We start from the raw sequence: 25,104 nt of genomic DNA, 5'->3' as shown, positions 1-25,104 counted from the left end.
TGCTGGGATGGTGTGTGTGCACGGGGATCTCTGCATGTCACTGGGGAAGCGTGGGTGCAGGATTCTGGGTGCACACTGGGGTTGGTGTGTGCACGTGGCTCCGTTTGTGCCTTGGAGGTGGGCTGGGCAAGCCTTCAGCTGAGCTGGGCTCAGCAGTGCCCAGCCTTGTGGCCAAATCGCTGAAGTCACTTCCTTTCCAGCAGCAACTTTCCAGGAGGAGGAGTTCTTCAGACCTGGGCGGGGAGGGGTGGGGGGGGTGGAACAAGGAGCTCGCGGGGGAAGGAGGGGGGGGGGGTGAGAGGCTGTAGGGAGGGCCTGGTGGGGCTGGAGGAAGGGAGTCCTCCAGGAGACAGAAAGAAAGAAAGAAAGAAAGACAAGGACAGGAGTCTGGGAGGGCCAAGGGCAGGAGGGGACGCGGGGGGGGGGGCGGAGCAGGGCGGGAAGCACAGTCCCTGGGTGACCTCGGAGGGAGGAAGGGAGGGCCACCGGCAGGGTGACCCTTAGGTTCAGCTAGAGCTGGCAGTGGTGCTGTACACCTGGCACTGAGGGCAGGGGGCTGGCAGGGGGCGGGTCTAGGGCAGACCTGCTTGCCAGGTGCCCTGCTCCAGGCAGGAAAGGGGTGGGCTCAAGGGCTGCACAAAGGAGCTCTGTGTGGCTGGGGGTAGGGTGGGGTGGGGTGTGCTGTGCTGTGGGGGGGCCCTGATGGCTCCAGGGGGCGGGGCAGGACTTGCTTCCCCTCGGGGGCATCAGTGGCTCTAGGGGGACACCTAGTGGTGAGGGAGAGTAGTGCACCTGGATGACTGGGAGGGGGTAAAGAAGCTAGAAAGGGGTAGATTAAAGTCAAAAATTAGAACCGGTGGTGGGACTAGGAGAGTTGGAGGAGGTGGTAGAAGAGGGGGCTGATTCTCTAGACATTGAAAAAGTTTGGTTTAGAGGAGCCCAGCAAACCTAAATTCAGACTCCAGCCCCTGCATGTCACGGCTGTTTGTCCTTAAGGGTATGGTTTAACCTCTCTGTGCCTCCATTTACATGTCAAATAAGTGACAGCTGCCATTATTATTTTTATCATTGTTTTTGTTATTGTTCTGGGCTCGAGTCAGGTTGGAAGATCTTCAAATACAATTGGGTGGGTGAGAGAGAAGAGAGGAAGAGATTGAAGGGGGGTGATGGCAGTTCCTGAGCGGGCAGATCCTGGGAGATAAAGACCCAGAAGGAAGGTGGTGGGGGAGGTCTCACAGCAGCAGCTAGCCCCTTTGAAGCAGCTTTTTCCCTTTGAGGACATCCTTGAGCCTTCAGTCCTGGCTGGGAGGGAAATGGTGTGGGGGGTGCGGGGAGGAGTATGCAGGCTGGAGAGAGGGTCATGAGGCCGGAAGTGAGAGCTGGGGCTGGCAGCCTGGCTCCCCTGGGGAGGCTGTGGGTGGGGGAGGGGGAGGCAGCCTGGGGAAGGGGTGGGGTGGTCACAGCCGCAGCGGGGGAGGGTGGGGCTGGGGACTTAAGGATGTGGGCTGGCGCTTCCCGGCACTGCGCACAGCAGGTTGGGGCCCCCGGCCCCCTCCCAGTCGGCTGGTGTCCCCATGGTCAGGCTCAGACATACTGACCCAGAAGCAGACACAGGGACAGAAGGACCCTTTCGACTTTGTTCACAGCCTGGAATAGGTGGTGCTCTTGGGAGGGGTCCAAGAAAATGGCCTCCTGGGTGTGGTGGGGAGGGGAGCCAGCTGCTTCCCTCAGATCCTGGAGGCTGCAAGAGAGAGCAGTGGACGGAGTCAGGAGGTCTGGCAGGGAAGACGTGCCCAAAGGTCTTCACGGGTGGGTGGAACAGAAGCCACCACAGGAGAGGAGGTTTTTCTCTTCTGCCAAGATCACACGCTCAGGCCCCAAGTGGGAGGTCTCCAGAGCAGGGAGGCTGGTGAACCCCACCCTTGGTGAGGAAGGGACGGTGGCTTCTGGTAGGCATCTCAAAGAGGGCATGAGAAGCCGCGGTGCAACCATACTTTTGGAAGTCGAACTTAAAGATTCCATAGTCTGAGCCTCTTCCCTCCTTTGTGAGAGTGTTGCCCACAGTACTTCCTGCAAGAGCAACAGAGAGATTCTTGAAGCAGAGAGAGCCTGGCCCGGAGGAGCCAGTCCACAGTCTCAGCCAGGCATGAGAGAGAACAGAACCCTGAGTAATCAAGTAGGTGGGACAATGCGCCGTTGAGGCCTGGGACCTATAGAGAAAGAAGGGACCGTGGACAGAGGAGTGTTCTGCCTGGATGAGAAACAGACGGGTCCTCCCTGTGCCATTTTGTGGCCTTGGGCAAAGTCTCTTTCCCTCTTCAGGTCTCAGTTTCATAATCTGTAAAATGAGAGGGGTGTGGGGTGGCACTAGTATGGTGTACCCACAGGGAGCTGATTAAAAATACAGATTCCCAGATGTCCCTTCAGATCTATGAGTCAGACTCCGTTGGACTAGGACCTGGATATCTGGAATGCTATACAGCTCCCCCAGGCCTAGGGTTTGGAAGCCAATGGGTTAGATGATTTTAAGGCTCCTTCCAGCCTTAAATTAGACCAGAGCTCTGGAGGGGTACTTTCAGGAGTTGCTGAAGGAGAATTGCAGGAGCTGGGAGTAGAAGGAGGCTTTGGACTTAGGGCAGAATTAGGAATCCTGTCATTTAACAGCAATGTGACTTAAGGCAAGTTATACAACTGCTTTGAGCCTGTTTCCTCTGTAGCACAGGGATAATAAACCAGACCCCCTGAGTTGCTTTGAAGATTCAGTGGGTCATGTCTGTGAAGGTGCTTGTATATCACTCCCACCCACAAATAACTGCCCACCAAAGGGGAGTGGAGGGTGTCCCTTTCTATACCATCCTGTCCCCCAGTCAGTTCTGCAGTTTCCCTCTTTGGTGACAGCATAGGCAGTATGGCAGCTGGTGAGAGTCTGTATGTGTCCATGGTAGGTGGTGCCTGGGGATCAGTTCAGGGCCAAACACAAGGAGTGATCAGGGTCAGTCTTGAGACCCTTACAGTGATCGGGACCCATTCAACTCCCTACTCCCCAAGATCCCAGCTCTCAGGGATCAGCCATTGCCCTGAATCCCCAGGCTCCCTTGGGAGTCAGACATGCCTAGATCTAAATCCCAACTCTGCCCTGACCAGCTCAGGGAGTCAGTCAGTAAATATTTACGTAGCATCCATAGCCCAGGCCCTGGGGTCAGAGGATAGTGGTAAACAAGACAGATACAGTCCCTGATGAGCCCACACTCTGGGGGGAGACACATGGAACAGCCACTTATACAAGTAATTGATTGAAGATGTGATAAATGCTACAAAGGTGAAATAGAGAGGGCTCTGAGAGTATGTAAGGGGCCAAACTGAGGCCAGAGGTGAGATGTGGGGAGCAGAGGGGGCCTTTCTATAAAGGTGGAAGAGGGGACAGAGAATGTCAATTTCTACATTTTTATCTCCCTCCCTCTTGGCCACATCCTTCTTGGGTCCCACTTTTGGGTCTGGAGAGGAATGAGAGAGCCTTGCAGTAAAAGGAAGCGCTGGTAGCTCTGTGTGCTTCATCTACCCATTCATTACAAATAATCAATGTTTTTTTAATCATCCTTGTGAGCCACATAGAGACCAGGGCATTGAGAGACACACACAGAAGTGAACAGGACAGAACCCTTGCCTTCATGGTGCCTACCACCATCCAATGGATAGTGTCCTCCTCTGTAAAAATGCAGATGCTAATCCTGTTGATCTCAGATTTGCAGGGGACTTAGATGAGATAATGCAAATAAAGTGCTTGGCCTGGTGTTTAGCAACAGAGAAAGTGTCCCCAAAGTATGAGCTTTCGTTGTTGTTGACTCCCTGGTGGGATTGTTAAACCTCTGACCTCAGGCACTCTTTGCTCTTTCTTTGTGGCTCTTATCCCACTAATGACGATAAATCACTTACGATTATCTGATCAGTGTTTGTCCACCCAGTCCTTATGCAAAGTAGGCACTCCATAAATAATAAGTATATGAATGAATGATGTTACTTCATCTCTGAGTCTCTATTTCCTCATCTGCAAAATGGGGCATTAATAGCCCCAACCTTGCAGGATTGGTATGAAGAATTAAGTGAAACGATGCCTGGACAGCTTCCAGCCCAGTGCCTGGCGTACAGTAGGTGCTCACTAAACCTGAGCTGAGGTGGTCCTTTCCAGGCGCTGTCCACACCCCGAGGCCTGGACTCAGGCCGAAGTTGCTCTACAGCACCCCCAGCTGACAGCCAGCAACTGGCAGAGCCCCCAGGCACGGGGGCCCTCTCTCTCCCAGGTCAGCAGGGTGTGTGCACTGGAGGGAATACCCAGGGAGCTGGGGGTGGTATGTGGAGGAGATGGGGCCAGCGGGCAGGTGGGCAGTGGTTGGGCTGTGGCCACCGGACCACTCAGATCTCCTGTTGCCTGTCTTGTTGCCCACAGGGATCTCCAGTGTGACAGCCCAGGCGGCAGAGCCGAGGGTGAGTGGCCAGGATTCTCCTGAAGCCCTGGGGATGGGGACAAGATAGGAAAGGCTGTGTTCTTGTTAGGACTCCTATCCCTCTGGCAGGGGTCTGGCCCTCTCCTTCGGTTGGTCTGGAGTGGTTACCCCACCCTGCTGACAGGCTTCCCTCTCAAAGGCAGGTGTCCTGTTCTCCCTGAGCCCATAGCCAAGGTCTAGAAGGGGGTGAGCTGTCACTAAGTGGAACTGGGGCCCATGAGAGGTTCATGGTACATATGGTGGTTTGGGAAAGGCTGGGGATTGGGCTTGGGAAGGGCACTTAGATGAGGGCTGCAGGGACTGATGAGCACTGGGGTATTCAGTGAAGGACCTCCTGCCTATCCTGCTCAGCAGGTCCTGGTCCCGGCTTCTCGCACCCTCATGTCAGCCCCGGCCCCGCCCGGTGGCCCTCGGAGGACAAGGTCAGGATGCGTGTGAAGCCCCAGGGCCTGGTGGTGACTTCCAGTGCCGTGTGCAGCTCTCCTGACTACCTCCGGGAGCCCAAGTACTACCCCGGTGGCCCCCCCACCCCACGGCCCTTGCTTCCCACCCGGCCCCCCGCCAGCCCACCTGACAAGGTCTTCGCCCACACCTTCTCTGAGAACCCACGCCCACCCCCACGCCGGGACCCCAGCACCCGGCGCCCACCAGTCCTTGCCAAGGGGGACGACCCACTGCCCCCAAGGGCAGCCCGTCCCGTCTCACAGGCCCGCTGCCCTACACCTGTGGGAGACAGCAGCAGCTCCCGACGCCGCTGGGACAACGGGCGGGTGAACCTGCGTCCAGTGGTGCAGCTGATTGACATCATGAAGGACCTGACGCGGCTCTCCCAGGACCTGCAGCACAGCGGTGTGCACCTAGACTGCGGTGGGCTGCGGCTAAGCCGCCCACCTGCACCGCCCCCTGGTGACCTTCAGTACAGCTTCTTCTCCTCACCCAGCCTGGCCAACAGCATCCGCAGCCCTGAGGAGCGGGCTACCCCCCATGCCAAGTCTGAGCGGCCCAGCCACCCCCTCTATGAGCCTGAGCCTGAGCCTAGGGACAGTCCCCAGCCTGGCCAAGGCCGTAGTCCGGGAGCTACAGCAGCAGCCACTGGACTGCCCCCAGAGCCTGAAGCAGATGGCCCTGATTACTCAGAACTCGCTGATGCTGACATCCTTAGTGAGCTGGCCTCCCTTACTTGCCCTGAGGCCCAACTGCTGGAGGCCCAGGCCCTTGAGCCACCATCACCTGAGCCAGAGCCTCAGCTCCTGGACCCCCAGCCCCGCTTCCTGGACCCACAGGTGTTAGAGCCACTTGGGGAAGCTTTGGAGCTGCCACCCCTGCAACCTCTTGCTGACCCTCTGGGGTTGCCAAGCCTGTCTCTACAGGCCCTAGATACCTTGCCTGACTCCCTGGAGTCACAGTTGCTTGACCCTCAGGCACTTGACTCCTTGCCCAAGTTGCTTGACGTGCCCAGCCGCCGTCTGGAGCCCCAGCAGCCTCTGGGACCCTGCCCACTCACTGAGTCCTTGCACCTGGACTTATGCTCACCCCATGGCGCCCCTGGGCCTGAGGGTCACCCCAAGTATGCCCTGCGGCGCACTGATAGGCCAAAGATCCTGTGTCGCCGGCGAAAAGCCGGACGAGGGCGTAAGGCAGACGCTGGACCTGAGGGCCGCCTGCTGCCCCTGCCTATGCCCACAGGGCTGGTGGCCGCCCTGGCCGAGCCCCCACCACCACTGCCTCCACCACCTCCTGCCCTTCCAGGCCCAGCTCCAGAGCTGGAGCCAGAATCTTCCCAGACCCCTGTGGGTCCTACTCGCAAAGGCAAGTGCCGAGGTGTGCGACGCATGGTGGTGAAGATGGCCAAGATCCCTGTATCACTGGGGCGGCGGAACAAGACCACATACAAGGTGTCATCCTTGAGCAGCAGCCTAAGCGTGGAAGGCAAGGAGCTAGGCCTCCGCGTATCAGCAGAGCCCACCCCACTACTAAAGATGAAGAATAACGGACGGAACGTAGTGGTGGTCTTCCCACCCGGCGAGATGCCCATTATTCTCAAGCGCAAGCGTGGTCGCCCTCCTAAAAACCTGCTGCTGGGTCCCGGCAAGCCCAAGGAGCCAGCAGTGGTGACGGCTGAAGCAGCCACCGTGGCGGCAGCCACCATGGCCATGCCGGAGGTGAAAAAACGGCGGCGGCGGAAGCAGAAGCTGGCATCCCCCCAGCCATCCTACGCAGCAGATGCCAACGACAGCAAGGCCGAGTACTCGGATGTCCTCGCCAGGCTGGCCTTCCTGAACCGCCAGAGCCAGTGTGCCGGGCGTTGCTCGCCACCCCGCTGCTGGACACCCAGTGAGCCCGAGTCGGTGCACCAGGCACCCGACACCCAGAGCATCTCTCACTTCTTGCACCGCGTGCAGGGTTTCCGGCGGCGTGGGGGCAAAGCTGGTGGCTTTGGTGGCCGGGGTGGGAGCCATGCAGCCAAGGCAGCCCGGTGCTCCTTCAGTGACTTCTTTGAGGGCATTGGCAAGAAAAAGAAGGTGGTGGCAGTGGCAGCTGCTGGCGTTGGGGGCCCCAGCCTCACTGAGTTGGGGCACCCACGTAAACGGGGCCGGGGGGAGGTGGATGCTGTGACTGGGAAACCCAAACGCAAGAGGCGGTCCCGGAAGAATGGGACTCTGTTCCCTGAGCAGGTGCCCAGTGGCCCTGGCTTTGGGGAGGCAGGTGCTGAGTGGGCTGGGGACAAGGGTGGTGGCTGGGCCCCTCACCATGGGCACCCAGGTGGGCAAGCTGGCCGAAACTGTGGGTTCCAAGGGACCGAGGCCCAGGCCTTTGCCTCCACTGGGATAGAGAGTGGGGCTTCAGGCCGTGGCAGCTACTACAGCACGGGCACACCTGCAGGCCAGACTGAGCTCAGCCAGGAGCGCCAAAACCTCTTCACCGGCTATTTTCGCTCACTGCTCGATTCGGATGACTCCTCCGACCTCTTGGACTTTGCCCTCTCAGCCTCTCGCCCTGAGTCCCGGAAGGCATCGGGCACCTATGCAGGGCCCCCCACCAGCACCCTGCCTGCCCAGCGGGGCCTGGCTACCTTCCCCAGCCGGGGTGCCAAGGCCAGTCCAGTGGCTGTGGGCAGCAGTGCTGCTGGGGCGGACCCCTCCTTCCAGACTGTCTTGCCTGCACGCCAGACCTTCCCACCAGGCCGGGCAGTGAGCTATGGGATAACTCCAGCCACTTCAGACTGCCGGGCAGCTGAAACCTTCCCAAAGCTGGCTCCCCCGCCCTCTGCCGTGGCCCGCTCACCTACCACCCACCCTCCCGCTAGCACCTACCCACCCCAGTACAGTGGCTATGGGGCTGGACAAAGTGTTTTTGCCCCAGCTAAGCCCTTTACAGGCCAGGACTGTGCCAGCAGCAAGGACTGCAGCTTTGCCTATGGCAGTGGCAGCAGCCTGCCTGCCTCTCCCAGCAGCGCCCACAGTGCCGGCTATGCCCCCCCACCTACTGGTGGCCCCTGCCTGCCACCCAGCAAGGCCGCCTTCTTCAACAGCTCTGAGGGGGGCCCCTTCTCTGGTTCAGCCCCCACACCCCTGCGCTGTGACAGCCGGGCCAGCACTGTCTCACCTGGTGGCTACATGGTGCCCAAGGGCACCACAGCCTCCGCCCCCTCTGCCGCCTCTTCCTCCTCCTCCTCCTTCCAGCCCTCGCCTGAGAACTGTCGGCAGTTTGCAGGGGCTTCTCAGTGGCCTTTCCGGCAGGGCTATGGAGGCCTGGACTGGGCCTCAGAGGCCTTCAGTCAGCTCTACAATCCTGGTTTCGACTGCCACGTCAGTGAGCCCAACGTGATCCTGGACATCTCCAACTACACCCCACAGAAGGTGAAGCAGCAGACCACCGTGTCCGAGACCTTCTCTGAGTCGTCCTCCGACAGCACCCAGTTCAGTCAGCCAGTCGGCGGCGGTTTTCGGCGTGCCAACAGCGAAGCCTCAAGCAGTGAGGGCCAGTCAAGCCTGTCCAGCCTGGAGAAACTGATGATGGACTGGAACGAGGCCTCATCTGCCCCCGGCTACAACTGGAACCAGAGTGTCCTCTTCCAGAGCAGCTCCAAGCCGGGCCGTGGACGGCGGAAGAAGGTGGACTTATTTGAGGCCTCACATCTGGGCTTCCCACCATCTGCCTCAGCCACTGCCTCAGGCTACCCATCCAAACGGAGCACTGGGCCCCGACAGCCACGGGGTGGACGGGGCGGTGGGGCCTGCTCAGCCAAGAAGGAGCGGGGTGGCGCCGCAGCCAAAGCCAAGTTCATCCCCAAGCCACAGCCAGTCAACCCGCTGTTCCAGGACAGCCCAGACCTCGGCCTGGATTACTACAGTGGGGACAGCAGCATGTCACCATTGCCCTCGCAGTCAAGGGCCTTTGGCGTGGGTGAGCGAGACCCCTGTGACTTCATGGGACCCTACTCCATGAACCCATCCACTCCCTCTGACGGCACCTTTGGCCAAGGCTTCCACTGTGACTCGCCCAGCCTGGGTGCCCCTGAGCTGGACGGAAAGCATTTCCCACCACTGGCCCACCCACCCACGGTGTTTGATGCTGGCCTGCAGAAGGCATACTCACCTACCTGCTCACCCACACTGGGCTTCAAGGAAGAGCTGCGGCCGCTGCCCACAAAACTGGCTGCCTGTGAGCCCCTCAAGCACGGGCTCCAAGGGGCCAGCTTGGGCCATGCGGCTGCAGCCCAGGCCCACCTAAGCTGCCGGGACCTGCCCCTGGGCCAGCCCCACTATGATTCCCCCAGCTGCAAGGGCACAGCTTATTGGTACCCACCAGGCTCAGCTGCCCGTAGCCCGCCCTATGAAGGCAAGGTGGGTACCGGGCTGCTGGCTGACTTCCTGGGCAGGACGGAGGCCGCGTGCCTCGGTGCCCCACACCTGGCTAGCCCACCAGCCACGCCCAAGGCCGACAAGGAGCCACTGGAGATGGCCCGACCACCTGGCCCACCCCGTGGCCCTGCTGCAGTTGCTGCTGGCTATGGCTGCCCACTCCTCAGTGACTTGACCCTGTCTCCTGTGCCGAGGGACTCGCTGCTGCCCCTGCAGGATACTGCCTACAGGTATCCAGGCTTTATGCCGCAGGCGCATCCTGGCCTGGGTGGGGGCCCCAAGAGTGGCTTCCTGGGACCCATGGCGGAACCTCACCCTGAGGACACATTCACCGTCACCTCCCTGTAGTGCCAACTGAAGTGCCGACTGGACCTCGAGGTTTTGTTCCTGGGTGAGTTTGGGTATGTGGGTGCAGTGGGCAGAGGCCTGGAGGGTGGGGGGATAAAAAGACCTTAGAGCTTAGGCAAGGGGCAACGGTATGGTGATGAGAAGGAAGGGATTATGGACAAGATGGGGCCCTGACAACAGGAACTTGGGGTTTGGGAAGGAGTCTGGGATTGGGATTGAGGGACAGTCTCAGGGAGCAGCTTGGGTGAGGAGTTGGGCCAGGGGCTTGGACCTTCCGGGGACCTTGTTATTGAGGTGGTTGGAGGATCATAGACTGGATGGGGCCATCTGGTTTGGTTCATCAAGCATTTCTTTCCCTCATTCAGGCTCAGGCCCAACCTGAGTCTCAGGAAACACTTAACAACCCTTGCAAGGGAGTGCATTTACATTGCCTTGGGTGAGAAAAGTGAAGAGAAGCAGGTTGGATTATCTGCCAGGGCGCATCCAGGGTGCTGATCCTGCCAGGCTCCCTCATTTCCCTAGGAAGCTTTATTTAGTCCAGGATGCAATGTGGCAAGGGCCATGCTGAGGGTTGTGGCCTCTGTCTTGGTCACACAATCTTCGAGGACTTTAGAAAATGGCCTGAAGTATCCCTTACTGGTCTCCCACGGTACCCCAGAGGCTCTTTGCCAATATCTTTGACCTGAGGTAGTCCCAGAGTGGTCAGGGGCATGTGGGCTAGTGATCCCGGAAGTGGCGAAGGGACACTGGGCTTCCACAGTGCCTGGGCACCTGCAGCCAGTGGGTCTCCAGAATGTATCCTTCCTAGAAAAAGCCAGTTCCTTTCCAGAAGCCAAATGCTTTTTTCCACGAGATCAGTTAAATATTGCTAGATACTTAGATACTCTTTTTATCAGGCACTGTGTGCTCATTAGTTAGAGTCACAGTTTTAGTATTCTTAAGACTTTTTGTTTAAGAAAAGGGAAATAAAAGAGGGGAAATGCCCCCAAAATGGTAAAAGGAGAACAGGGTTAGAGGAATCCTTTTCTGGATGAATGATCTGCTCCAAAAATACAGCCACAGCTGACCCACTAGATCCACCTTTGGACGACAGACCTGTCACAAATTGACTCAGATGTGATGGGTGGCCATGGAGTGGACTGGGGGCCTGTCTGAGCCCCGGCCCCTCCCTTCTGCTGCCACTGCACCTCCTGGGAGTATCTCTTTCTGAAGAAGGAATAGCAGGGCTCTTGGAAAGCCCCATTCCAGCTCCAGGGAGGCCGTTAAAGGCCAGGATAACTCAGGGTCCTGAGGTCATGTTAGTGGAAACTTACTACCCTTCTCTGCCTGATCCCAGGTCCCTTAGTGCCTGAAGGTGGCAAAAGACAGCACAGGAAGCCTGAGGAAGGACCATTCCCCAGGCTGTGGACTTACTACCTACCCTTCACCAAGCCCTTGCCACCGCCATCCTGTCCCTGCCCTGGGCCTCTGTTTCCCCATCTGCTCAAGGAATTTGATAATCTCATAGACTTTTGCAGCTCTACATAGTATAGACAATGGACCAAACTTTTTTTTTTGGCAGCATATTTTTCCTCCTAATGAAGCCAGGCCAAGATTAAAATGGCCTTCCATTCCCCATGCAGCGCCCTGCAAGCAGCAGGGCTGCAGATCTGAAGCAGGCCAGGGAGAAGCTGCTTAGGGTTTAAAATGTCAAACTCTTGATCCTTCTTACTGGAGGGGAGATGTCTCATAGATAATCCAGAATATGAAATAATCCGAAAACCATTCCTCCTGGGTTCTGGGAGGGGGTGGCAGTGGTGGAAATAAATGAGTGTGGGGGCTGGGCGTTTGAGCAGGTCACAGCTCAGTGAGATACATAATGGAGCCACCCAGTGAGGCCTGCATGCAGGAGGAACTGGGATGCCATCCAGCCCAACATTCTGGCCCCGCTTCCCACACAGAGCTGGGAGTTGACAGCACTATCCTCAAGCTGATGCATGCAGTTGTTCTGGAGATATCTGTCCACCCACTCTCTGAGTGGGCATTGGGGACACCACAGTGAATACCACAAATGAGGTCCTGGTCCTCAGGGGGCTTCTAGTTTACAGGGAAAGAAACAATAAGCAGGATGACACAAAGCATTTGATAATTATTGCTCGAAGAAGGACCATAAGAGAGGAAATGCTAGGAACCACGAGAGCCTGCGTCAGGCTGACCAGACCCTGAAGTGGAGGCCTGAAGGGTGAGGGCATGTTGGCTAGACAGGGAGTGAAAACAGCATTCTGGGCAGAGGGAATAGCAGTGGGTAAAGCCCCTGAGGCAGGAGGGGTTCAGCTTTGAGGAGCTGACAGGAAGACAGTAACAGAGTGAGGGCCCAGTCGTGCAGGCAGGGCATTGGAAAGAATTTGAACTTTATTCCAAGACAAGTGGGGAACCATCAAAGAGTCCTCAGCAGCAATGCCCCCCACCGCCAGAACAATTGTTGAAGGAGGGAGACTTGCACATTCACCAGCAGGCAGTGAGCACTTCTGATGCTGGACTCTGGTGAAGCAGTAGTTTAGCTCAGCCTCACATCTTGAGCTGCTCGGTGCCCATCCCAGTGCCAGACCCAGACCCAGAGGAGACAAAGCAGACGTGGCCCCTGTCCTTGGACTTCAGTATCCGCCCCAGGAAGCTAAAACAAGTACAGTCCACAAAACCTGAAAGCACCTGGTGGAAAGTGGCAGGTGCCTGGAGGCAGGGAGAAACAAAGCTTATGTACTGGGATGTAGGCATTGGGGTCAGAAGTCATCTCTCTGTACCTTTGGTAAGAAAAGGGACACATATTTGTTCTGGGCCCTTTGTGCAACATTGCCTCACTGACCTTTCACAGCAGCCTGGGAGGTGGGGTGCCCTGCCCCCACCCCCAATCAGGGAGTTGAGGAAGCAGGTGCAGCTATGAACCTGGCCCAGGAGATCCACAGTTAGTAAATGGTGTAGTCAGGACTCAAACCCAGTACTGCCCTCCCCAGAGCTTGAGCATTCTGCCATGCTGCTCCCTCTGCACCCCATGCCACTGGCTCCCTATCCACAAAATGACAGATTGGCTGGGTGCTCCCTACAACTGTTTCTGGGTCTGACATTTTAAATGGATTTTGAGGTTCTGTGGAAAAAGCTGCATTGAGTTCAACCTTGAAGAATAAGTGAGATTTGGAGACTAGGGGAGGGGCATTCCAGGCAGAAGGAACTGTGGGCAAGGGCAGGTCACATCCCCATGTGAATTCAAAGAGGAAAGCTCAGAGGAGCCAGAGTGGGGAATGTAGGACCCAAGTGGTCTGAGAGCTGAGCTGAGGGACAGAAAGGGAAAGGGGTGTGGGGCAGGCGGTCTTCTTCTTCAGTCCCTTAGATGGAAAGCAGAGCCAGACAGACTGGCTCCACATTGGGTCTTGTGGCTGAAGATCAGCCCTACCAGACCGCAGAGACAGGGGTAGAGGGTGGGAAGGGCCCCCCAAGGTGTTCGGGAATCTCAGGTCCCCCCTCCTTCCTGTTCCCTCCAAGGCCTGGTCAAGAGAAATGTCACAGGTCCTCCAGGGTTACACCAGCTGGGGCCTGACCAGAGCAGGAAGCAGTTTCCCAGGCCGCCGTCCAGCCAGGGTCAGCAGGCATGCCCAGACCTGGGCCAGGCCCAGGCTGCTCTGGGCTTTGTCTCTCCGTGTCTTGAAACCTCAAGAGGTCACTTGATCTTGCCTCTGACTCTGAGCAGCAGGCCCCTCACGGCAGGGGTCAGCCAGTCCTGCCCTGCCTCTCCTGGGCTCCTCTTCCCACTCGCTGAGGCTGTCCTCCCTCCGGTTCTGTCTCTTGTCTCTCCCACGGCCATTTTCAGGCCAAGCCTTCTTGTTTGGAGCCCTCATTTCCTGGAAATACAATCCCTTTGTGAACGTGTCCTCATGCTCCTCCTCTCCCATCTCCCAACATCCCTGTGGACCTGGGAGAGTCGGGGTGGGGGACTAGGGGCACGCCTGTGGACGCAGACAGTTCCATCCCTTACCAGCTGTGTGACCTGGTGCGTCACATCACCTTGCTGCATCTCTTAGGAGAACTAAATGAGGTAGCCTATGAGGCGCTGAGCCCAGTCCAATGCACACAATAAGCATGTAATCAGTGGTTGGTAAACGGGTGGCTAAAGGCCTCCTTAGAGACTGAATTCTGGGGGCTCTGACCCTGTCTGTGTGCCCTTGCCTTCTTGCCCAGGACTCCACAGCCAGCCCTCCTCCACCTGCTGTCCATTCTTCTAACCCAGGAGGAGTTTATGTGGGTCTGGGGCCTTTGATGGGGGGGCCCTCAGGGATCACCCAGTTCCACCATTGAAACCCCACTGAGTGCTTTACCTTAGCAGCTGGGCTGGTTCCTCCCTGGGGTGTCCAGAGACAAGGTGAGTCACAGGCCCCGCCCCACGGGACCTGAAACCTGATGGGCAACAGGACCCAGATTCCTAAATGACCCGGGTCAGCCAGAAACCCTGTCCACACAGGTATCCACACTAATCTTCTCTCTCAGTGCAGATAATCTGAAAATTTTTCCTTATGACTTTGTAATACTTCAAGATTTTTCCAGCTGGCAGATTTGCCATCTTTGTCATCATAACTTTTGCTGTCATAATGCCCTGGGCAGGGGGGTAGTCAGTTATTTCTGTGTTCAACACACAAGCATCAGCCCCCTGGCCAGGTATTGCACCTGGCACTAAGGGTAACTCTGAACAAGACACGCACTGTCCTGCCTTCGTGGAGTTTGCGGCCTATAAACAGGTGTTCATTAAAAGCCTCCATGTGCACATCACTCTTCAGAGGAGGGACGACACTCCCTCCATAAATACCAGGGCCCACCCTCTTGAACCATGAGCAGGGCAGGCAGCAACGCTTCCTGGAGGTAAGAAGCGGGTCTTGAACAAGTTTAAGACTTCAGAAACTGGCCCTAGCTTGGCTACCTGGGTTAGTACAACCAGTCCCTGCCAGGGCAGGTCTCTGCCCCAACACCTGCCCCCCTCTCTATCCTGTCCCTGAGTCCATTGCCCTCTTGGTGGCCACAGAAATGCTTGTTCTTCAGCAGTTTGGGATGCATGGTGTCTGGAGCCCCCAAAATATTTACTGGATAAATTGATTAAAACACATAGACTCCAGTGACACCATTGCTTCACACTCTTGATTGCATCATCCACTCCCTTCTTTCTTGCCTGCAAAATAAAGGCCCACCTTCCTAGCCTGGCATTCCCAGTATTCAAGGCTTCAATCGCAGTTCTACCCCCTTCTCACACACCCTCCCTTTCCAGCCCTAGACTGTGGAGTCAGGAGAGAGGGAGCCAAGGGCCCTTAGCCCAGCGTGCTCTGTGCCTTTGCTCTAGCTGTCCCTGGCCTGGGCTGCCCTTTCCTTCCCACCGTCCATCCCCCACCTGTCAGTTCCTATCTTTCACTCAGGCATCGCCTCCTCCAAGAGGCATTCCAGGATCATTCCCAGACCCAATTAGTCCAGCCCTTTATGCATCCATGACAGCCCTTCCTGGGAATGTTCTCCCCATGCCATCAGCTCCTTTAGGCCTGTTACTCATCTTTCTGCCCTGTCCCCATCTCCCTCCCCAGTGTCTCATCATACCTGGGACATTTCAGGGGTCAATATTTTTTCTTCCTTGAGTCGAAGACGAGCATGTAGACAAGGGAGAATTGAGAGAGGAAAGGTTTAGCATTGGGGAGTGGGTGTGAAATGAGATGAAACCCCACTGTCCTCCGATAACCCTCCTAAAAATGGGGCAGGGGAGGGGTTTATAAATAAACCAATTCAAACTCTCAGGGCTAACTGAGCTTTGGGAATTCTCCTAGTACAACCCCCTCCCAGTCTACAGAGGGAGAGGGACTCACCCAAAGACACACAGCCACCCAGGCTGGGAAGCCCAAAATGGCAGAGCCGGGATGGGCCCTAGGGGATCACCCAGTTCCACCATTGTTGCCCTTTGCTCTACCTGAGTGGCGTGCCCAGCTCACACCTATCTGTAATGCCTATCCTCATGCGGCATCTCCCGTCAGGAGGGTAGAGAGTGTGTGGGTGTTGGGGGTGGGTGCATGGCCCTCTCCCAGGACAGGTAAGGAGTGTGAGGTTCTAGACATGGGAGATACGCACAAGGTCACAAGACTGGTGGGCAATCATGGGTGTGAACCTGCTTTGGTCCCACTAGCATCCCCCTCTATGTCTAGCTGTAGGGGAGGAGGGGGAAGATCCTGAGGAAGGAATGGCCGGCAGAGCTAGTTTAAGAAGTGCCTCTTGTCACTGGTGGGCACAGATTTTGAAAAACTCTGGAGTGAGAAAAGCCACACACACACATCCCCACACTGCACAGGCTGTCTGTCCCCAGATGGAAGCTGCATCCTTCAATGAACTCCACGTTGGTCCACCCTACCTCAGGGCATCTCCATCAGGCGTGGTCTGAGCCTCAGGGAAGCAGTATCCATCCTCTACATTTGAGGGCCTCATGGGCCTGACTTTGCCTGAAAATGTCAGAGGGGTGGGTCAGCCTTTGGGCAGCCATGGTTTGCCTCTGAGCCCTTGTCTTTGGAGCCCAAAGAACTTTTCCTTACCTATTCAACCCCCTTAGTTTACATAGAAACTGGAGCTCAGAAAGGGAAAGGACTTGCACTAGGTCACACAGCAAATCAGTCTCAAATTCTCACACACTTCCTTTGCCTTCTGCTCCGCTGCCTCGTTGGACACTGAGACCCCTTCTGGAGGGTAGAAACTAGAAGGTGGGAGTTAGACCTTAGCTCATGGCCTGGCGGTTTTGGATGTGAATACACACACGTCTGCTGGTCCTTTGAATGCATGTGTGTGTGCTGCTTATTGGGGGAGAGCAGCTCTCTCTGGATAGCCTGGTTTTTATGTGATCCACAGCACTTGAATCCCTGCACCGCTCTCCCTCAGTGCCCCCAGTGCCAGCCCCCGCTGACAGGCAGAGACCACTGGGGCACAAGGACTCTGGAATATGGCTCTGCAGTTCATTATGGAGGTGCTTAAAGGTTAAGTCTCAGGAACAATGACCGGTGCCCTGTGGCACCAGGCGCATGCTGGCATTGGGGATACAGAAGTACCACACACAGGTCTCTGCCCTGGAGGAGTGTGGAAGTGGAAGAGCATGACAAGTACACCAGTAGCTATGGAAACGGGGTGGTCTAAAGAGGCATCCCAGAGGTGTGCAAGACCTGAGCTGGACCTTGACACACTGATTGGACTTAGACCGGTAGTCGCTCTGTCATTCAGTCAGCGTACATTCTTGACCACAGCATGTGCTGGGTGCCATGCTCAGCCATGAGATGAAGAGCCCAGTCCCTCCTGCAAGGCTGGGTCATGTGCCCGCTCTGCACAGCCCCCCTTTCCCTGCATTGTGATTGCCTGGTTTGGGGTCTGCTTTGCCTCCCTCTCTGCTCTCTGAGCCCCTCAAGGGCAGGAACCAAATCTCTCTTGTTCTCTGCATTGTCTCCAGGGCCCAGCACTGGGCTGCCTGGCACGTCAGCATTGGCTCTGTTTTGTGGAGAGTTGGACCTAGTGAGGTCAGGGTTCTACACTGCTGCAGCATTCTCCCTTCTCCCCTTCGCAGGAACCTCTGGTTTTGATTGTCTCACCATCCCCCACCATCCCCCAGACTCTGGCCAAGTCTTGAAAGCTGGGGAGGGCAGTGGGAGGAGGAAGGTGAGACAGCCATGGCTTAGCAGAGGGTGAGAAAGCCTCCCTGCTGCCCAGCCGCAGCACCACGGGAATGGTTCTGGCAGGAGCTGCCTGCCGGGCTGAGATCACCATGGAGACCTGGCTTGGAGAGGGTCACTGGCAGTGGCTAAGGGCTGGAGGGGGTGGGGGTGACAGGGATTTGTGCAGAGGCTCCCAGCCTGCCCTGGGGCCCTTAGTGGGGGCAGGGGAGGCTGGGGTTCAGTATAATCCACTTGATAAGTGGTTTAGAACAGCCGATCCTAAGTCTCTCCATCACTTGTCACCCCACTGTACTGTACCTGTCACCCCAACAGAGGTTCCTTAGCCTGGCAGCTGTTCATCAACTGCAATCAAGCTGTCGTGCGGACAGATACCCGCAGTCCTCCAGTGGAACCTGTCCCCCAGATAGAATAGTCCTGCCCCCAGTGGGTACCCTGTTTCTCTCTACAGCTGTTCCTCTTTATCACCCTAACTGACATCTAGCCCAACAGCACCCCCTGCCCTGGAAGCAACTTTTCTACCAGTCACCCTGGTTGTACTACAGCTGTCACCCTAACAGGCACACCTCTTACCCCTACAGCTAATATTCCATCCTCCCCTCACTGACTGGAGACCCACCAGCTTAACAAAGATGCAGCTTCTCTCCCCTACTCCTGCCCCTGTCTCTGCTTGCCACCTGGGCTGACATCAGAATGGGATGCTGTCCCTGCCTCCAGGAAGCCCACCTTGTTCCCCTGACACCTGGGGGAGTCCTGGCAAGTCCAGCCTCAGGACAAAAGTCTTCCCTGGGGCTCACTGCCCAGCAGACAGCAGCCGAGGCTGAGCAGAATTTCAATGTGGACCTGAGAAGGGAAGCCAAGAAAGAGGACAAGAGAGGAAAGGCTTTCTGTGGCTGCCTGGTTCCTATAGGGATGGGGGAGGGTGGGCTAGCTTGCTGAGGAGTCTTAGAAGGCTATTTTAGCACCCCTTCCCTGCCCCTTAATTCTGGGGGGCTGGCCACTTGCTACATGTGGGAGACTTGCATTTCAGGGCTCTGAGAGAAGGCTGGGACTCCAGAGGGCGAAGCCAATGACTGCAGGTCTTGAGGATAACCAAGCCCATCCCTGTTCCTCTGGGTGCCTTTCCACCCTGCAACCCCACAGCAAAGCCTGGGGTCTGGATAGGGAAGTCAGGTCTCCAGGACCCTGCAAACAAAAGTAGGGTCTTCTGGGGAAAGGGAGTGCTTCCACCCTCCAGTGTCTGGGGATTGTAGGCAATGGGAACTTGGGAGTTTCTGAGCTTCAGGAAGACGGCGGTGCAGCCAAACACAGATGGTATTGTGTTAGGCAGTTTCTTTATTCCTTTGTTCAGACAGACTTCCTTATCATCTCACCTTTCCAGGGAACAGAATAACATTGGTGGGGACTCAGGAGAAGGTGGGATTTAGAAGAAATTAAAGCAGTCATTCATACCTGTGTTGGTCTGAGGCCCTGTCTTCCCCATTATGTCATTCCTCAGAACAGCCCAGGTTAGAGGAATTCCTAAACTCATTGTTACTTGAGAAACCAAGGCTGGGGCCTGTAGCTGACCTAGGCCCCAGGAAAATAATGACTAGTAATTAGTATCATTTATTATGCATATGTGTACTAGGCTTAATCTGCCTTAAACCACTGAGTCCTCCCCACAAACCCATGGACTAGTTCTGCTTTCCCCTTTTTTACAGTTTAGTAAACTGAGGCTCACTGAGATTCACCAACTTGCCCAAGGTCATAGTGCTATTAAATTGGTGTTACCATTTGAACTCAGCTGTATCTGACTCAAACGCTCAGGTTCTTAACAAAGTGCACTGCCGGTAACCCGAGCTCGTCACCCAGAGCACCCTGTACCTCTCAGCGGTGTGGGCCTTGGACACACACTTACTTTACAGATGGGGACACTGAGCTCAGAGAAGGCCAGAAGCAGTCCAGTCTTATGCGGGGCTGTTTGGAGTTTTCCAAAAGAAGGAGCAGTGCTCCTGGAACTGGGTGGGGTCCCACTCTTAGCCTCCCTGGTCCTCAGCTCAGCGTCCATACCTGCCTCTGACCTCGGCCTCTTCTCTTGTGTTTCTTTGCAGCTTTCGGAAAACCAACGCCAAGACCCCTCCCAGCGTCCACATCGTCCTCTGGCAGAAACGTCTGCCCCTCTGTCTCCCACCCCACCCCATCTGTGCCCCCCTGCAGCCCCATCTCCCCCAGCCCCTCCCTACCCATCTCCTCCATGCAGAAGCCGAAGGTGAGCCCTTTCTGCACAAAACCAGCAATTGTAAATACTTTTTAAAAATGTACAAAACTTAAAAACAAAACACAGTTTTAGAAAAAGACAAAAAAAAGAGAGAGAGAGAGAGAGAGAGAGAGAGAGTGTGCAAGAGGTTGCGAGCGGGGCCCCAAGGTGTCCAGAGCCCCAGCAAGTATGCACTGAGAAATTTATCTACAGGTCGTTTGACAAAAATGAACAATATCCTATTTATTGTATATACTGTTTTATTATAAATCGTGGATTGTATATTGCATTCTGTAAACCTGCTGTGGTCCGTGGTGTGCAAAATTCGCATGGTTGGGGGGAGGGAGAAGAACCTCTTGGGGAGCTTTTTTTTTTTCTTATTTTTCACTTTTTTGGGTTTTCTCTTCTGTTGTTGCTGTTGTTTCTGTTGGCAGGACACACCCAAAGATCCAAGTTTGTATTAAAAAGAAATGAAAAAAAGCAAAAAAAAAAAACAAAAACAAAAACAAAAAACCTCGTGTCTTGTGAATGAGGGTGGATGGAAGGGAAAGGGCATGGCTGTATTTTGTCACCAGCCACTGGTTCCCCAGAGGAGCTGAAATACCTACATGTGTTCCCTCACCACAAGGTCTCCCTTCTGCCTGAGATCTGAGGCACCTTTGCATCTGGGCCCCCAGTTGCACTCCAGGCCCTGAGGCTCCCTTCCTTCTAGGTTCCCAGTCCTCCCCCTATATCTGCAGGCCCTGGCCATGCATTCTGTCCCAGGAGGGATTTTGGCCTCTCAGATCTTCATTTTGCCCTAAGTCCTGGGCCTCCACTGATTTGGAGACCCTTTGTTGTATCCCAAATCCCAGGGATGCCTGCCTCTCAGAGCCCTATTCTCCTCGGCCCCAGGTTTCCTCTCCCTGAGGAACCCCCATTATGAACTGCATCTCCCCTGCTCTTAAACCCCCTCATTCAATCCTAGTCCCAGGTCTCTGACTCTAGCCCCTTCATTTGTCCTTTGTCACCCAGCCCTTGGGAAACAGTTCTGCTCTAGTTCAGGGACACCTATCTTTGAGACACTCATTCCATCCTAAGCCCAAGGACCCTTGTGAGACACCCCACTGCCCATGAGGACTGCAGTACCCCCCCGACACCCTTGTGTGTGTCGTTCACCCCAGGGCCTGGGTCTCCTTTGTCTCCAGGACCCCGTTTTGCCCCAACACACCTTCTACCTATGCAAACTCCAGGTTTGGGCTAGGCCAGTAATCCCAGTATTTCTGTCTTCCCCTTTCTTTCTACCTTGAACCCCAGATGCTGGAGCTGTTTCCTTCCAGCCTGTGTAGACTTTGGAAAAATAAAATTCCTAATCCTGTGCCTATTGTTGGTGGGCCTGGAAGGGCTGAGCTGTTCCCCACTCCCTGACCTTGGGGAGTTCTTAGCTGCCCTTGACCAAATAATGCCCACTTTGGGCTGCCTGGTCTTTAGCAAGCAGCTTTTCCCATAGGCCTATTTTATGTTCAAGTTCTTAGGAATGTGGCTTCCCTGTGTCTCTACCCCCTGAAGCTCAGGGAGACCCCAAGGGAAGGCTCAAAACAGCCTGCCCTCCCTGAGCCAACCAGCAAGGTCCAGGCCTTGGAAGTCTGAGGGGGAGACAGACGCCCACCTTCTGGGTACCCCTGTCTGAAAGAGGAGGCCAGAGGATTCAGACAGGGGCAGGTAACAGTCCCCAAAAACTGTAGCCTCTGTGCTGGATGTGAAGGCTTACCCACCCACCAAGTCCCTCCTGTGCATCCTCAAGGCTCAGATGCAGACGCTGCTTATGCTCCTGCACGGTGCAGGCAAAGGCATGAAGACTGCCCTCAAGCTACTGTCCAATGTGGTGCTGCAAGCAGGGGCAGGGAGCAGTAAGACCCTGCGAGGGGCAGGGAAGGGGAGCGGGCTTTGTTCCAGGAGGAGGAAACAGCACGTGCAAAGCCCTGGAGATGGGAGAGAGGGTGGCCCAGGGAAAGTCACGCTAGGTCTGTCTGGAGGCAGACACTATGTGTGTTTGGGGAGGGGAGAGGGCTTTGTCAGGGTCACTCCGGGGCAGGGTGGAGGCTGGTTGGAAGGGGTGGGTGGCAAGGAAGGAACCAGTGGGGGAGGACCCATGAATTGCCTACAGGAAAAAAATGAGAATGTTCAGCAGCTGCTGAGGAAGCAGAAGAGACATGGAGAGGCTGTCCGGGTGGGGTAGGCTGGAGGTGTCGGTAAGGAAGGGAAATGAGGGCTGGGGGCCAGAGGCCCAGAGGAGGTTTCAGTGAGACAAGGGAGCACTGGTGGGGGGCCTTCAGTGGTAGGAGTCAGGGCTCTACATGCCATGGAGAGAAAGGGCACTGAAGGATTGTGTGCCCAGGCATTGGGGTAGGAACAGGGAGATGGTTGTTTAGGGAGTGATTCTAGCCCAGAGAGGGGTCTCAGTCACTTGAAGAGGACTTTGTAGGAGGGATGGGGATTCACTGCAAAGAGTGGGGGACACCAAAGAATGAGACCCAGAGAAGGGCTAGTATCTGGGACAGGAGGGAGGCCTGAGGAGAACTACTGGGGCTCCTTGGAAGGTGAAGGAGCCGTCGGTCTGGAGACAATAATGGGCTCTGAGAGGGGAGGGGTCGCAGCTCAGGGTTCTGGGCCTAGTAGAGGGTGAGGAGGGCTGAGGTGTATTTTGAAGAGCAGACTCAGGGTGGATCTGCCAGGGCCAAGGACCCGGAGTTTGGGATGGAAGGTTTTCCAAACCCCTGAGCCCTGGAGTCTCTGGGGAAAGGACAGCAGAGACCCTGCCCAAGCTGGGGGGCAGGGATAGGGGTCACCCAATTTTGATATGTTCTTTTCACGAACTGGGGCCTTACCGCAGCCACATTTCCATACCTGATTCCAGAACACATCAAGGTAATGTGCCTCCTAGATATTTGGGTTTCACCACCATTTATTAAACACTTGCCTGAGGTGTTTATTCCTCCAAACTATTCTGAGATAGAGGCATTCATTTCATTTACAGATAAGACCGGTGTCAAAGCGACTTGTCCAGGATCACATGAAGTGGGCAGAAATAAGTTGGCCCAAAGTCTGACCCTGAGCCCTTGCTTTTTCATAACAGTTTAAAGAAAAAGAATTACTACTTGTAAAACTCATCCAAAACTTAATCCATCTATAATGAAAACTTTTAATGATAGAGATAAGAACAGGAAGTAATTATATAGCATCTATACTATGTACAAAGTACTGTTCTAAACACCTTATATAAACGTAAAATTTATTCCATCTCCACAACAATCCTATAAGGCTTTATTGTAACAATTATTATCCCCATTTACAGATAGGCAACTCAGGTACAGAGAGTAATTTACAGAGACTAATCAGTGAGTAAAGGGTGACACCAGGGTTCAAACCCAGGTAATCTGGTTTGGGAATCTGCTTGACTATACTATTAAAAGTGAAAACCCACTCTACCCTCATCCTTGCTAATAACTTCCCCTGTGTCAACATTTTCAAGTCATTTCATCTAGATCAGTTGGTCCCAACCCAGAGGTTCTGATTTCACTGGGCTGGGTGAGGCCTGGGCAGCAGGAATTTTAAAAGCTCCCCTGGTTCTATTATGCACCCGAAGTTGAGAACCTCTAATCTAGCTATTGTGCTAAGTGTTTGCACACAAGCAGCCACCTGTGTACACATACCTATATTTAGTGTGTTATTCTAGGTGTGCATAAGATGCTTTCTTGTATGTGCACTGTGGTATCCATTAGTGTTTTTCACTCTGAGTGGCTGTAAATTACTATGGGTTCTCTGAGTGACTGTTGGAGATACTATGTGAACACATTCATTCAACAAATATTTCTTAAGCACCTAAGATTCTAGGCACTGTCCCAGGCACTTGGGGATAACAAGTGAACAAGACAGATGGGATCCTTGTTTTTGAATGTATAGTCTGATGGGATTGACAAATTTCCCTGTAGGTGGCAGGGGTTTGGAACCCCTTGGAGGTTGCTGAGGGGTGAATGGCTGGCTGGGAGAGCTTTAGGAAGGTGAGATTTGCTGGTTGGCTGTGTGCGTGCTGAATCTTCTGGCCCTTTGTGCAGATGTGTTTGAGAAAGAGACTCAGGGTGTGTTTCTGGGTTTGAAAGAGTGTGGCTGACTGTGTGGCATGTGTGTAAAGGTATGCATGATCTGGGCATGTGGAAATGTGGACAATGGTGAGGGGGGTGGGGCTGATGGAGGGCTGCTAGAAGGCTCCAGCCCAGAGCAGCACACAGATGGTGACACATGCATGCACTCATGAATGCACGCACACACAGCCAGCTGCTTCAAGGAAGACGCTGGGTTCCAGTCCCAGGGCCAGAAGAACTCTGCTTTGGGTATGTGGAGGAGGCACAGCTGGGGCTGGAAGCTCTAGAGTGGGGGAAAGGGAGGGAGGCTGGGGAGCCACTTCCCACGTCCTTGATCTCTGGTCTGTTTCAGCAGTTCCGGACTTGGTACTCTGGGTCTCTCTATGGCTGTGGGTCTCCCTCTCTGTCATGTCCAGATCTTGGCGTCTCTGTTTCTCTCTTCTGGGTCTTGGGCTCTGAGGCTGATCACATGACTGTGGGGGGCCACCTCTCCAGCCAACTTGGCTCTCTGTGTACCCTTCCAAGTCTCTCTGCCTCTCCTTCATGTCTGTCTCTGTCTCCGTGTCCTTCCTTGTCCTTGCCAGGTGGGGGAAGGGGGCCCAGTGCTCAGGGAGCAGGTGTCGGCTCCCTCAGGCAGCAGGGAGTGAAGCCAAGGAGGGCACTGAGCCAGCAGCCCCTGGACACATAGACACACTCCAGGAGACACACTCAGGGCGCTCACAGAAACACACAATGACATACATGGAGAGATGGGCCCTTGGAGATATTCACGGGGACACACACATACAGGTACACAACTGAACACACAGCTGCACCCAGAAACTCACAAGGTTACCAGACACAGAGAGTCTCATGCAGATACCAAGGGATCACGCACACGCCTGACAAAATACTCACCCAGGTGCACGTGGGTATATAGTCCCAGGCACACCCTGGACGTTCTTCCAGAGGAAACCTCAGAGCCACAGGCACACAAACAGAGACAAACATACACCTTTAGGCACCTGCAGATACACAGGCACCAAGCAGACACAATCACACTCTGAACCACAGATACACAAAGACACAGGTTCACTCAGTTACACTGTGACAATCACTCAGAGCCACATGCATGAAGGAATGAGGCAAATGAGCAGAGAGGCAAATACCCTGAAGGACAACCAGACACGGAGGCACAACAGGCACACCGATGAACACACCCAGGCATGGGCAGAACATCCTCAGGTGTACACACCCCTCGGGGCTCACACCGGAGCACCTGGGGACACGCCCACAGGCGGCGGGAGGAGAGGGGAGGGGACAGGCGCACCTGGCGCCCACGGCTGGACC

At 55.3% G+C, this 25,104-nt stretch overlaps 1 protein-coding gene across 12 annotated transcripts in view; it reads left to right on the top strand.

Moving 5' to 3' along the window:
• Positions 1-21,072, top strand: part of AHDC1 (AT-hook DNA binding motif containing 1) — a 65,103-nt gene extending 44,031 nt beyond the window's left edge. For 11 of the 12 annotated variants that reach the window (XM_037017838.2, XM_037017836.2, XM_073233466.1 and 8 more), the window contains 4 exons: positions 4,187-4,298; positions 4,445-4,482; positions 4,857-9,758; positions 19,509-21,072. In XM_037017838.2, coding sequence (XP_036873733.1) covers positions 4,931-9,715 — 4,785 coding nt within the window. In that variant the 5' untranslated portion in view covers positions 4,187-4,298; positions 4,445-4,482; positions 4,857-4,930 and the 3' untranslated portion in view covers positions 9,716-9,758; positions 19,509-21,072. Of the gene's footprint in view, positions 1-4,186; positions 4,299-4,444; positions 4,483-4,853; positions 9,759-19,508 lie in introns of all 12 variants that reach the window. The other variant, XM_037017837.2, reaches the window with a different exon arrangement.
• Positions 21,073-25,104: the final 4,032 nt, after the last annotated feature.

The sequence above is a fragment of the Manis javanica genome, chromosome 4 (assembly GCF_040802235.1).
Source record: "Manis javanica isolate MJ-LG chromosome 4, MJ_LKY, whole genome shotgun sequence".
Taxonomy (NCBI): Eukaryota; Metazoa; Chordata; class Mammalia; order Pholidota; family Manidae; genus Manis; species Manis javanica.
Note: the sequence above shows the minus strand (reverse complement) of the source record. Positions and strands in the feature narration are given on the sequence as shown.